This window comes from Helianthus annuus, chromosome 4, assembly GCF_002127325.2.
Source record: "Helianthus annuus cultivar XRQ/B chromosome 4, HanXRQr2.0-SUNRISE, whole genome shotgun sequence".
NCBI lineage: Eukaryota > Viridiplantae > Streptophyta > Magnoliopsida > Asterales > Asteraceae > Helianthus > Helianthus annuus.
This window is the reverse complement of record NC_035436.2, coordinates 28,173,690-28,187,013: the sequence shown is the minus strand read 5'-3', so window position 1 is coordinate 28,187,013 and position 13,324 is coordinate 28,173,690. Positions and strand designations below refer to the sequence as shown.

Below are 13,324 nucleotides of genomic sequence, written 5' to 3'. Positions count from 1 at the left end.
GTATTCACATACCCTGCAGAACCTCACATTAGTAGCTACTAAATGTGTGCCTCTACTTCTTAAATATATAGTAGCATTATATGTTTTAACACTTTACCAATAAAATATTGACAGCTTTTATATGTATATATAAATCTAGATGTATGAAGGAACTCCCAACTTTTCAACTAATTTAATAAACATAAGAAACTTCCAATCTACGAATATGAGTAATAAACAAAACCAACTAAGGAAAAAAAAAGTCCATACCTTGCTTGTATGTTTCAAAAGCAGAAGTAAAAACGGGCTGATCAAAGAAGAAGTAGTGTTTCCATGTAGGAATACACAGTATATGAAGAATAATTTCCATCATTCCTAATATTAGTGATGGATTTAGAGTAGGGATCATAAGCAGCAAGTATACTAGTAGATCCAGGATGAGCTTCTGATAATTCGATTAAAGGTTGACCTGTCTTCCTAAATCCACACACACGCAGTATGGATACATCTGGTGAGTGACTACTATTAATAGTGTAGAGCTTTATAAACGAATCATCCTGCATCATCCATACATGATAAACTCGTTTATTGGCCTCCACACCATCTTTAATCACAGCAAGGGACTCCCTTAGCTTATACAAGGACAAAGCCAAACTACCATGAAACTGGGCTAAACTATCCGGAAGGTTTACCTCTCTAAATTCTTCACTTGTTAGATCAAACGAAACAATCAAATAAGAACACTCATTAACAAGCCCATCACTAGCAAGCCAATAGAGACACCCATCTACAACCACCTGATTCATATAGATACTAATCGAGTTACGAGGGAGATTGGTGCTATATGCACTTCTCCAGGTACTTGTGCTTACCGTAAACACCCCAACTTGCCAAGGACTATTGATGTGTCTATCGCTTTTTTTAGTAAGTGTAATCTTGACAATCTTAGGGTCAGTGGTGTGACGACAAACCCCAAAACCTATAACGGTTCGATATAAGCGATCATTGGTGACACGAGGGACAGCAAAAGCAAGCGTTGTTCTAATGCAAGGATTGAAGATAACAGCCCTGCCCGAGGAGGGGCCGTAGAAACAGAACAAGCCGTGAGAGGTGCCGATTAAGTTGGGATATTCAACCAAGGAGGGAAGAGTAACGGAAGCTGTCTGTGTGGGTAAACTATCATCATCAACAATGGACATGGGTTGTTTTTCAAAATGTGCAACGCAATCATAACAACGTACAAGCAGATGCTGCTGTTGGCCGATATAATGCTTAATAAAATCAGAGCTGTCGATCAGAGACTTACATGATTTGGAGACAGATCGGAATCGAAGCAACGACTTCACAGGAAGCCTCTTCATGATTTCCGTTTGGATTTCCAACGGTATGTTGTTGGACATTTTTATTACGAACTTCTTTCTAGGGTTTACGATGCATGAAATCAATTTTGATCATGAAATATCTAAGTTTAAGAAAGAGGGAGATCACCATTTTATATTACGTTCTTACTTTTCTTGCTAATAATTTGGGCCTGGATGGTAGCCCGCAAGCCCATATCCTTGAACGGCCTAATTCAATCCAAAGCAGAAAGGATTATTCTACGCCGTTTAGTAGAGGTGTAAAAAAAACCGTTTCTATACCCGACCTGGAGTACCTGACCTGGAACTAGTTAGGGTTTCTACCCGGTGGTAAGAGGAACCGGTCCCAACTCGCTTATACCCTATTAATCCTACCCGGTTCCACTGATTTTTGCCAACATCGGGTCGTACCCGGTTTCCGACCCGACTAGTTTTTACCATGGTAGGAATCGGTTTTAACGGTAAAAAAAATCAAAACTAGTTCCTAGCGTTAAAAATAGTACTTTGACCAGGTTTTTACTATTTTGATTGTTGAACCGGTTGTTTGACATCCAAAGGTTATTTTTTAAACAGTAGGTTATTTAAGTTCAACTTAAAAAACAAATGTTACTTTAATAGAATTATATTAAAACAATTTTAATTGTATTAAATGTATTTTTTTCTTAACTTAGTTTATAAGAATAATAAAAAAAACAAAAGTAAATAAATAACAAAAAATATTAAGTTAATGTTGTGAGGGCTATAAGTGTATAACAAGTATAAGGGTGAATACATTTAGCCTAGTCTTTAAAAATTTTCTTTGTTTTAGAACAGCGTTTAAAAATTTATATAAAAGATGCATGCAATATGATAAAAATTTAAATACTTTATACCAAAAAAAAAAAAAAAAATTGATCTTTTCCATTTCCAAAGGTAATATAACTTATGATCAGTATTAAACATCCATTAAAGCATGCTTGTTTCCCAAAACATAAAACCCTTTTCAAATCCTCCATCTACGAAGAAAAAGGCCTATAAAACCGTACACAAATACGAAATACATCACCTTCTCGGCCTAACTTCGTCTGTCATGACATCGATTATGTTGAGGTATGTTTTTTATTTGCACACATAAATTGCTAAAATATCTTATTATTTTCCAGATATGTTAATAATATCTCGTAAATTTACCTATAATTGTTACTCTTATGTTTATTTCAGGATTTTGGCATCACATGACAAGAGTGTAAGGATGACTAACCTACTCATCATCACCTACTCAGTACTTCTCATTCTAACTTCGTCTGTCACGACAACGATCATATTGAGGTATTTTTCTAAGGCTGGAGGGTGTGGAATGAAGCCCCTAGGGGCTTTACAGGACACATCAGCGCCACATATAATTTCTGTGCCGAGACTAGGGCTATTCAAATTGCTCGACGCTCGACGCTCGTTCGATGCTCGCTCAGAAAATGCTCAGAATTTGCTCGTTCGATTCAGCTCGATTAAAAAAATGCTCAGTTCGGATCGGTTCGGTTTATAAACGAACCGAGCATGAGCAAAGGTCCGCTCAGTTCGGTTCTGCTCGATTTATCTTTTAATATATATATATATATATATATATATATATTTGTGTTTGTGTTTGTGTTTGTGTGTGTATCATTTATATGGAAATGACTAGAAACCAACATCAACAATGTTTGGTCCAAGATCAAATAGAGCTCATTTAAGTAATTAGAATTGAAATCCAATACCAATATTCCATTATCCAATACTTAAATGTCCATTTTGAGTAATTGAGTCTAAATTTCAAATACTAAAATGTGAAGCGTCAATCAATACTCAAGTCTCAACCCGCCATTTAATTTAGAAGTGCAAGACCCTAATAAAAACCCCCCATTGGCCATCGTTATTTGATTTCTCCATCGCCACTCGCCAGGACGCCAACTCGTCAGGGTTTTGCTTCAATCGATTAATTCAATTTCAAACTTCCGATAGAACAAGGGTATGTTTCAATCGGTCAACGATTTATCTTCCCGCTTAATTAATCTCGATATATAGAACTATTTGAGTGTTTTTGAATTCCTTGTTATTTGTTAAATTTTTACTTGTGTTCTATTGGACGAAATATAAGGGACCAAAACTGCACTTTATTCTAATAACTAGCACTCCTACCGTCACTTTCCTTGTTTATTCTGCGACGCTCGGTACTCGCTCGACGTTCGTTCGAAAAATGTTCGGATCGAAAGACGCTCGCTCGACTTTGGCTCGGTTGAAAAAATGCTCGGTTCGGTTCGGATCGGTTTGTAAACGAACCGAGAACGAGTAAAGCTCTGATCGGTTCGATTCGGCTCGTGAACAGCCCTAGCCAAGACTTCCTAAAAGGTCTTAAAATTAAATTAGTTTGATTTTTAGAATGTGTATTATTATGTATGAAGAACAACAACAAGAAATATGAGGGATGGGTGGTTGGAAGCGGTGGTGACAGACTTTCTTGGTCGGAGATGATGGTGGAATTGAAACAACATTGGTTGATTGGGAGAGGGGTTAGACGGGACCCACTTGATTTCTTTTATTATTTAAACTATATTTAAGAGCAGGGATAGTTAAATCATTTCACACACACTTAAATGGACAAGTTAACTACCATTTATTATGGGGACTACTCGAATAACAAGTAAGCAAACCATAGGGAGTAAAGATGCTTTTTTGAAAAGCTGAGAACTAAACATGAAAAAAACGTTAAACCACAGGGACCATCCAGGCAATTAACTCAATAAAAAAACAAAAGTAAAGAAATAACAAAAAATATTAAGTTAATGTTATGAGGGCTATAAGTGTATACATTTAGCCTAGTCTTTAAAAATTTTCTTTGTTTTAGAACAGCGTTTTAAAATTTATATAAAAGACGCATGCAATATGATAAAAATTTAAATACTTTATACCAAAAAAAAAAAAAAAATTGATCTTTTCCATTTCCAAAGGTAATATAACTTATGATCAGTATTAAACATCCATTAAAGCATGCTTGTTTCCCAAAACATAAAACCCTTTTCAAATCCTCCATCTACGAAGAAAAAGGAAGAAAAAGGCGTATAAAACCTTACACAAATACGAAATACATCACCTTCTCGGCCTAACTTCGTCTGTCATGACATCGATTATGTTGAGGTATGTTTTTATTTGCACACATAAATTGCTAAAATATTTTATTATTTTCCAGATATGTTATAATATCTCGTAAATTTACCTTTAATTGTTAACTCTTATGTTTATTTCAGGATTTTGGCATCACATGACAAGAGTGTAAGGACGACAATTAACCTACTCATCATCACCTACTCAGTACTTCTCATTCTAACTTCGTCTGTCACGACAACGATCATATTGAGGTATTTTTCTAAGGCTGGAGGGTGTGGGATGAAGCCCCTAGGGGCTTTACAGGACACATCAGCGCCACATATAATCCACGTCAGCCAGGGGGCTTTATAACGCACTCGTTTAACTTGCATGGTATGGTATAAAGCCCCCTACTAAACAAAATTAAAAAAAAAAGATTGTATTGGTTGAAATGCATGTTGGCCCCACCTGAACACTTCTTCCTCATCGTTAACATGCTGGCGCCCCACCTATAGCCACCCACCTTGAAATCGATGGTGTGGGGTGGGGCCACCACCCAAGCGCCATAAAGGCTTAGATGGCAAGGGTGGCGCCCCATATCCTCCGGCCTAAGTATTAGACGTTTAGGCCGGCGAAGATTGGTCTTATTTGCAAACATAAGTTGTTTAAATAATTTATTATTTTGAAGATTTGTAAACATATCATTCCATACTCGTAAATTTATCTATAATTGTTCAAACGTATGTTTATTTCAGGATGATGGCATCACATGACAAGAATGTAAGGATGATGGCATCACATGACAAGAGTGTAAGGATGATGGCATCACATAACGAGAGTGTAAGGATGATGGTTAGTACTAGAGGGTGGTTTCGGTTGATGACACGTACCATACAGCTGTGTTCGAGTATACCATATCATGAGTTGCAGTCTAAGGTGGCAAAAAAGCTGAATGTATCAAAGCCGATTAAAAAGCTGTATTACCGATTTCCTAATAAACTATATGTAGACATATGTGACGATGAGGATGTTAAGATATTTATGGATATGGTACGTAAAAAGACAGATGATATGGTTATATTGTATGTAAGCTACTGAAAGACAGCTTTATTAATCCTAGGAGATTGATAGGAACTTGTTATCCTTTTGTTATGTACTCATAGACAAGTTACTTTTGGGAATGAAGTTTATTTTGAGAATTTATCTTTAATATTACAATTTACAAATGTTATTTTTGTTGTTCTCCCTCTCATAATGACAAGATATTGATGAGGTTAAAGATCTTACTTTCCTATGGTTAAAGCACAGAGCAAGATGGAAGGCTATTACAATAGATGAGCTGGCTGAAAATTCGATGTAAATTTGCTTTTAAATTGAGTTTTGCGATACAAATGGCTGTATTTAGGCTATTCTAAGGCTAGAGTGTGTGGTTGGAGCCCCTTTGAGGTTTTATCAGTCCACCTAAGCTCTATGTTACCGTCATGTCAGCATGGAGGCTTTATCATGCCCCCCCCCCTTTAATTTGAAGGGTGTGGATGGAGCCCCATGTCATGATTACGTAATTATTTATTTATTTAAATATTTAATTTTTTAAATTAAATGGCAATTTTAATAACTAGAAAATTAAAAAAAAACATAATTTCATTAAAAAAATTAAAAACACTACATAATTTCATCAAAAAAATAAAAAACACTACATAATTTCATTAAAAAAATAAAAACATTACATAATTTCATTAAAAAAAAAATAGAAACACTGCTTGTCATCTGTGTCGACTCCTCCTTGTTCACGATAAAACCATAGGTGCTCTGTCAGATCGGCTCGAAGGTTATGGTGTGTGTGCCTAGCTCGTATCTTCGCTCGAATGTCTTCTTTCTCAGCGTATGTTAGTAATGGGTTCGTCGGTTGGATACTTTCATCATAGCTTTCTCCACAAAACGCTCTACCCGAGTCCTCCAATATCATGTTATGCAAAATGATACACGTATACATGACGTTTCTCATCTTACTTTTTTCAAGTATCCTCGACGGCTGGGCGATGATAGACCATCTTTTCTTTAACACACCGAAAGCCCGCTTGATATCTTTTCTTGTTGAATCTTGTTTTTTCTTGAAATACAATCTTTTTTCGTCATCTGGACACGAAAGAGTTTTTACCAACGTCGCCCACTCGGGATAAATACCGTCTGTGAGATAGTAGCCATACTTATACTGCACGTCGTTTGCATAGAATGAAGTATCTGGTGCAACACCGTCTATGACATCATCGAATAGATTCGAGGACATTAAAACTGCAATGTCATTGTTCGTACCAGCAATGCCAAAGTACGCATGCCAAATCCATAAATCTTGATAAACGACCGCTTGTGATATTAGGGTAGGACCATCGTGGTCACCACGATGATGTTGCCCTTTCCAAGCGGTTGGACATGCCCCCCATTCCCAGTGCATGCAATCAAGACTACCCAACATTCCAGGAAACTCGTGTATACGCTGATGGGCCTCGTATAGAAGTGGAACGTCGGCTGCAGTTGGCATCCTCAAATATTCATCCCACGCATCACTCGTTGTGTCGTAGGCTAGTTGCCTAATTGCTGTTGTACACTTCCGTAGTCCAGAGAAACCAACTTTGCGACTTGCACTTACCCTTTGCGTGAAAAAAGGGGATTCGCCCGCAAGATCATTGGAAATTTTAACGAATAGTCGTCGGCTCATACGAAACCTATACTTAAACTGAACATCATCGTACAAAGGAGTTTCACAAAAATAATCTTGCACTAGAGGTTCATGAGCAGCTAACCGATTCCGTTCAAGAGGCGGTAGTCTGGTACGCGATGCAGAGGATTTTGCTTCTTCTAGCAAATAATTAATCGCCTCCCGCGTCATGGAGATAACCATATCGTCAAGAACACCGTCGGATGAGGAGCTCGAATAAGACATTTTATAGTTGTGATTGGTGTGTGTTTTAGTTGTGATTGGTGTGTGTTTTGGTTGTGATTGGTGAGTTTTTTAGTTTAGAATAGGTTTATATGTATAATAAAAAAAATTTAAATAATGGACCGTTGTCAAACGGTCATTTTGACCACTCATCCTCGATCAATGCGATTAAAGCCCGTTACCATGGCGGCGAGACTTCAAAGGCGCCCCTCCATGGCGCCTAGGGTGTGGTGTTATAGCGCCGAGGGCGCTATAGATGCCCAGCTGGCGAGGGTGGCTGTAACAACTCTCACTAAAATTATTACTTATTATGTTAATTGACCAATAAGGAAACCCTAATTGAGAAACCCAAGTAATTCTGCATAAACCCTAAAATTTTCCGAACAATCAGAATCAGGATCAGGGCCCCTAAAACTCAGGGGGGGGGGGGGTAAACCCTAGTTACGATTATCTAAATAAAAAGCTGTCAAAATCGAATTTTACAATTCCGTCGACTCAGCAAGCCTACAAACACACGGGGCTACCCTATGGTAGGTAGTGACCCCTCGCGCCACGCGACGCCCATAGGGGTAACGCGAGGGGGGTCAAATTTTATGTATAGGGTAAATTACTTTTTGAGTCCCCGTGTTTTAGGGGTTTTAACCATTTGAGTCCAAAATCAAAAAGTTTAACGACCTGAGTCCGTATAGCCACTTTTCTTAACCATTTGAGTCCAAATGTCTAACAATGTTAGAATTTTTTGGTTAAGTATTCTTAAATGACCAGAATACCCCCTTATCTATTTCTCTCTTTCCACCTCCATCTCTCTCATCTTTCTCTCACTAGACCACGTGCATCCCCACCACTTTCACCACCTTCACCACAACCCCCTCCGTCACCAACCACCACCACAACCACCACAATTTGTAGTGATTTTGAATCTGAACCAGCTGTATCAAAATAATGATATTATTATAATAACTCTTTATCACAAATTGTTAGAAATAAAGGTCATAAACACACCTTGAAGGCAGAACTGGCAACATAACCAGGCGCTGAGCTTCTCTGTAGAAGAAATCTGCAGTCCCGCCTGCTGCACTCATGCTTCTTTGATTATTGTTTCATGCTCAAAACCCTCCTCTTCCTATTATCATCTCTCTACAAAACCCTTATCTCCTTCCGTCACACTCTCTACCACTTTTCATCCGTAAACACAGGTAGACTCACCAATCTCCATAAATTTCATGCTCCTTAAACTGTAACCACAAAAGGGTATTTTTCTTTTCTTGATTTAATCTGCATCTGTGTAGGGTTTGATGCGTTTTCATGGCTGTTGAAGGTTACCGGTGGTGTTTATACGTTTATACAGTTGTGAAATCCCTCAATTTTTCTGGTTCGTGAAATCCCTTAATTCTAGGGTTCTGGTTCGTGAAATCCCTCAATTTTTCATCGATTTTCATAGTGTATGGATATTATGTGTGGTTGTGTTGATACAGTTGTGAAGATTTGGGCAGAAGTAGGGGGTTGGTGGGATGGTGGCTGCGTAGTGGTGGTTATGGCGGAGGTGGGTGATGATGGAAAGAGAGATGAGAGAGAAATTAGAGAGATGGCATGTTGTTTTTTAGTGGCAGTGGTGGGGATGACAGTGGGGCAGTGGTGGGGATGGTGGCTATGCACGGTGGTGTTTACAGAGAGAGAAAATGTGTGCAAAGACAAGAGAGTGTGTGTAGTGTGTGTTTTACTAGACATGTAATTATATATATATATATATATATATATATAGGGTAGGGATCCTAAGAGAAGTCCACCCTATTTGAGAAACTTGAGAAGCATTCTGGACCACACATTTCCCTAAGCTTTTCGTAATATACACATATGTATAGTTTAAAAGTGACTATATACATATATGTATATTGTCAAATCTTGAATTATACACATATGTATATAGTCAATTTTAAACTATACATATGTGTATATTACGAAAAGCTTAGGAAAAATGTGTGGTCCAGAATGCTTCTCAAGTTTCTCAATTAGCCTAGTGCTTCTCACACGATCCTAACCCTATATATATATATATATATATATATATATATATATTAAAATAAAGTTTATGCATTAAAGACTTGTTCCTTTTACTTTTATGCATATAAGGCTTGTACCTTGTGTGTAAATGACCAAATTATCCTCATAGTTAACAGATTTGGTGGATGGAGTTAGAAAATTAGACTGAAATGGTTAAGAAAAGTGACTATAGGGACTCAGGTCGTTGAACTTTTTGATTTTGGACTCAAGTGGTTAAAACCACTAAAACACAGGGACTCAAAAAGTAATTTACCCAACACTTATGTATAAATAGGGGTGTTTGGGACTTGAATTCTGGAGTTGAAACGACGAAGAAATTCGTTATATACACTGAGTTATAGTCCGAATACTTCACAACACACACAAATCACGAAACGCTGTCGCAGTAACAGGGTAATAACTCGATCGCTATTACGATTCAACGTCCGATCGATTGAAACTATCCAACGAATGTTTAAGTGCCGCTCAAATTAAGTTTATACTTTGTCATTCGTCGTTAATTCGATGGATGTTTAAGTATCGCACTTTGTCATTTGTTGTGAGGGTTTAATCTCGTGAATTGTCGTAAATGTTGTATTAGTTACTAACCCAGTTCGTGTGCATTGTTATTTAATTTAGGTTAAACAAGCTAATCAGTAGATTAAAATCTGCCCGCATAAATCTGCAATGTGAGTCATTCTCTTTTTATCAAATTACTTTCAAAACCCTATTTACTTTCCAGTTATAATTACAGGGATTAAGTCTTTGCAAAATCTTAAATTACTGGCAGTAAGTGGGGTATTGTGCACATTACTGTTGTTTATCAGATTAGGTGGGCGCCTAAGTCATGATACATGTCACTTTTAGGTGAACAGACCTAAATAGTGATACACGTCACTCTTGGGTGACAGGACCCAATAGTGATATGACCACAATCATAGATCCGGACGAATGACAACTGGACCATATAATTATAAGATAGGGGCAATTGTAATCGCTCTTAATACTATAAATTATAACTAAATATTGTTTTAAACAAAAAGAATGATTCACTCAGTATTTCCCCGCTGACAAAACATTTTTCAAACATGTTTCAGGTGATTTGTTGTGATCCAGGAAAAGTGCCGTGAATCACTACAAGCTTAAGGGAGTGGCTCAGTGTAAATAAATAAAGAAACATGTTTTGTAAAATAAAGATTTCCCAGTGAAATCCCCTTATTGTAAATTTCAGGGTTTTATCCCTAAAGTATGTAATAAAGTAAACGGGCATTTTTAGTATTAAAGACTTCCGATCTCGCCTAAATTAAATACCACGGGATTCCTGTCTCGCGGCTCTGGACCGGGTCAAACCGGGGCTAGGGCCGTGACAGGAAAAGGTGGTATCAGAGCCACTGATTTAAGCAAATTAAGTATTCAGCAAAATACTTAATTCTACTAACTGCCATTCTGTGATTATGTGTTTTATTAACTGACTATTTGTTAGTTACAGTATGGGTAAACAAAGACTTTCGGATATCTATCATAAATTAGATACTGCACCTAAAGAAAAAGGAACTTCCTCAAAATACCCAGCAGATATGGATGAAGGAATATTTGTTCGTAAAGCCCAGTTTGAAAAACCACTTTCTCCCAGTAAAAGAAATTTGATTATTAGGAAAAGTCAAGAGAAAGGAAAGAAATCCCAACCAAAAAAAGTGAGGTTTAATCCGGAAACCCGGGAAATAGGCAATAATCCACCATGGGAAGACAAATTAGATGAAAAATGGGCAGATCTTTACATGCTAGCAATGGTAGCAGTAAATGCCAACCTTTAGAAAACTATTAGTACCCTGAACCAGTATTAGCACCTACATTACCTACATGCCATAAGCTCTAAAGAAAAGTTATCCAGTAAATAAATAAGTTACAATAAACCTTAGTGTGTTTTGAATTTCAGTTATCATTTGTATTAAATTAATCACATAGTATGCAATAAATCTTAAATGTTTATTTATGCAAATTTGTTTTAAAATTTTAACTTAGCATTTTTGTGCATTTTGCATATATGCTAAACAGCATGAATGAGTTATCTGAAGTCCTTCAGAATCTCAATCTCTATCCTGTACCAATAGAAGTTTCCAACGACTTCACTGGTTACATTGCTGATTTGGAGGAACCTATGGAATTTCAAGCTCCACCTCCAGAGAAAGCAAAGCCTAAGAAAAGAAGAAGATATGTAGGATGGAGGAAAGTACGCAGGAGGAAACCAGCAACTAGGAAACTTCCTAAAATAGAAAATCCTATGGATAAAAGAAAAGGGATCGAGATCGGAGAGCGTTCTAGGTCAGCAGGGATAGAAATCAGGGAAAATTTTAGGCAAACGGGAATAGAAATCGGAGAAAGTTCCAAACAAACTGAAGGATTTACATTCCATGAGGAATTAGACCATCTACTTGCAAGTTGTGATGTTATTAGACCTATCACCAACAATCTCTACCCTTATCCTGCTGAAACCCAACTTCCAATTAATTTGGAACCAGCTATTCCAGACCCTCTAATCCACACCCGACCTTTAGGAGAAATGGATGAGTGGTGGACTAACGACTGGGAGTTTCAAAACCTTCTTAATAATTCTTATGACTTTTTCCCTCAGTTCGACCCAGAACCTATACCAAACCCACCGATGAGTAATGAGAACCTAGCTGAACTCCGCCAATTTGGCGAAGAACTGATAGGTACAGGGAATAGAATCCGGGAAATGGGAGAACAAATCTCCTGGAAATACGACGAAAGGGAACGTCGCTACTAAAACTGCCAGTTGACAAAGGAATAGTGGGGTTGGGAGGTTATGTTTGTATAATAACAGTAGTAACAAAAATATATAAATCTGTAAAATAGCTCAGGAATAAGACGATGTAAGATAAACAGTGTGTACGGATGCCTAATATAATCTATCAAAATGGAAGTCGAGAAATCGACAATTTTGGCTATAAGTGTGTTGTAAAGTTGTATGATTATGTGCAATTATTTTTATTATGTTTAATTAGCAATTATTTGACACTAATAAATTATATCTATAATAATTACCAGATGGAAAACGCTGGTAATGGACCAGTTAATGAAGTAAATCAGTCTGAGCAAAATCAGGAAAATCAATTTATGACTAGGCAAGATATCGAGAATATCGTTGCTCAAGGGATAGCCAATGCTATTCCAGCAATTCTAGCTGCTGCACAGAAACCTGCTGAAACTCAACAAATCATTCCTAGTAAACGTACTCAGGAAGATAATTTCAGTAATAGCATAAACGGAGGCGGCAATCATGATAATCATAACAATGATCCACGGCAAGCCCCACTCCCTAAGAAAATGAAAGCTGCAACGCCTGGTTGCACTTACAAGGAATTTCTTGCTTGTAAACCAGCTGAATTTGCAGGCAATGAAGGGGCGACTGCGACGCTGCGTTGGTTGGAGAAAACCGAAGCAGTACTTATGATAAGTAAATGTGCCGAAGAAGATAAGGTCATGTATGCTTCGCATCTTTTCAAGGAAGGATCATTAGAATGGTGGAATACAGTACTTCAAGCCAAAGGAAGAAATGCGGTCTATGCCATGAATTGGGAAGAATTTAAGCAATTAATGGAAAGAAAATTATGTCCCGAATATGAAAAGGAACAAACGGCAAATAAATTCTTGAGCCATCGTATGGTGGGTGTAGCCTGTCGAGGATATACTTCGACAGTTCGACATTCTTCGAATATGCGAGAGTGGTACCAACCCTGGCTTCGCCAGAACCGGTGCTTATTTCCCGTTATATTTAGGGATTGATTGGCGAAATCCGTAATATCGTTAAAGCTGCGAGACCTCGCACTATTGATGATGCGGTAGAATTAGCTAACACCCTAACTAATGAACTGGTACGTACAAGAGA

At 37.5% G+C, this 13,324-nt stretch overlaps 2 protein-coding genes across 2 annotated transcripts; both read right to left on the bottom strand.

The window, feature by feature from the left end:
- Window positions 1-255: 255 nt before the first annotated feature.
- LOC118491381 (F-box/kelch-repeat protein At3g23880-like) lies at window positions 256-1,411 on the bottom strand. The gene has a single exon (XM_035989129.1). The coding sequence runs from the start codon at window positions 1,377-1,379 to the stop codon at window positions 291-293; it is 1,089 nt and encodes a 362-aa protein (XP_035845022.1). The 5' UTR covers window positions 1,380-1,411; the 3' UTR covers window positions 256-290.
- A 4,687-nt stretch (window positions 1,412-6,098) lies between these two features.
- Window positions 6,099-7,377, bottom strand: LOC110933171. The gene is made up of 2 exons (XM_022176406.1): window positions 6,194-7,377; window positions 6,099-6,129 (listed from the first exon to the last, which is right to left on the bottom strand). The coding sequence occupies exons 1-2, from the start codon at window positions 7,375-7,377 to the stop codon at window positions 6,099-6,101; spliced, it is 1,215 nt and encodes a 404-aa protein (XP_022032098.1).
- Between the last annotated feature and the right edge of the window lie 5,947 nt (window positions 7,378-13,324).

Bases quoted from the DNA above. Each gene is read 5' to 3' on its own strand.
- LOC118491381 (XM_035989129.1), bottom strand. From the start codon at position 1,379: ATGTCCAACAACATACCGTTGGAAATCCAAACGGAAATCATGAAGAGG.
- LOC110933171 (XM_022176406.1), bottom strand. From the start codon at position 7,377: ATGTCTTATTCGAGCTCCTCATCCGACGGTGTTCTTGACGATATGGTT. The intron at 6,130-6,193 runs GTGTTTCTATTT...GAAATTATGTAG, and splicing joins GTCGACACAGATGACAAGCA to TGTTTTTTATTTTTTTGATG.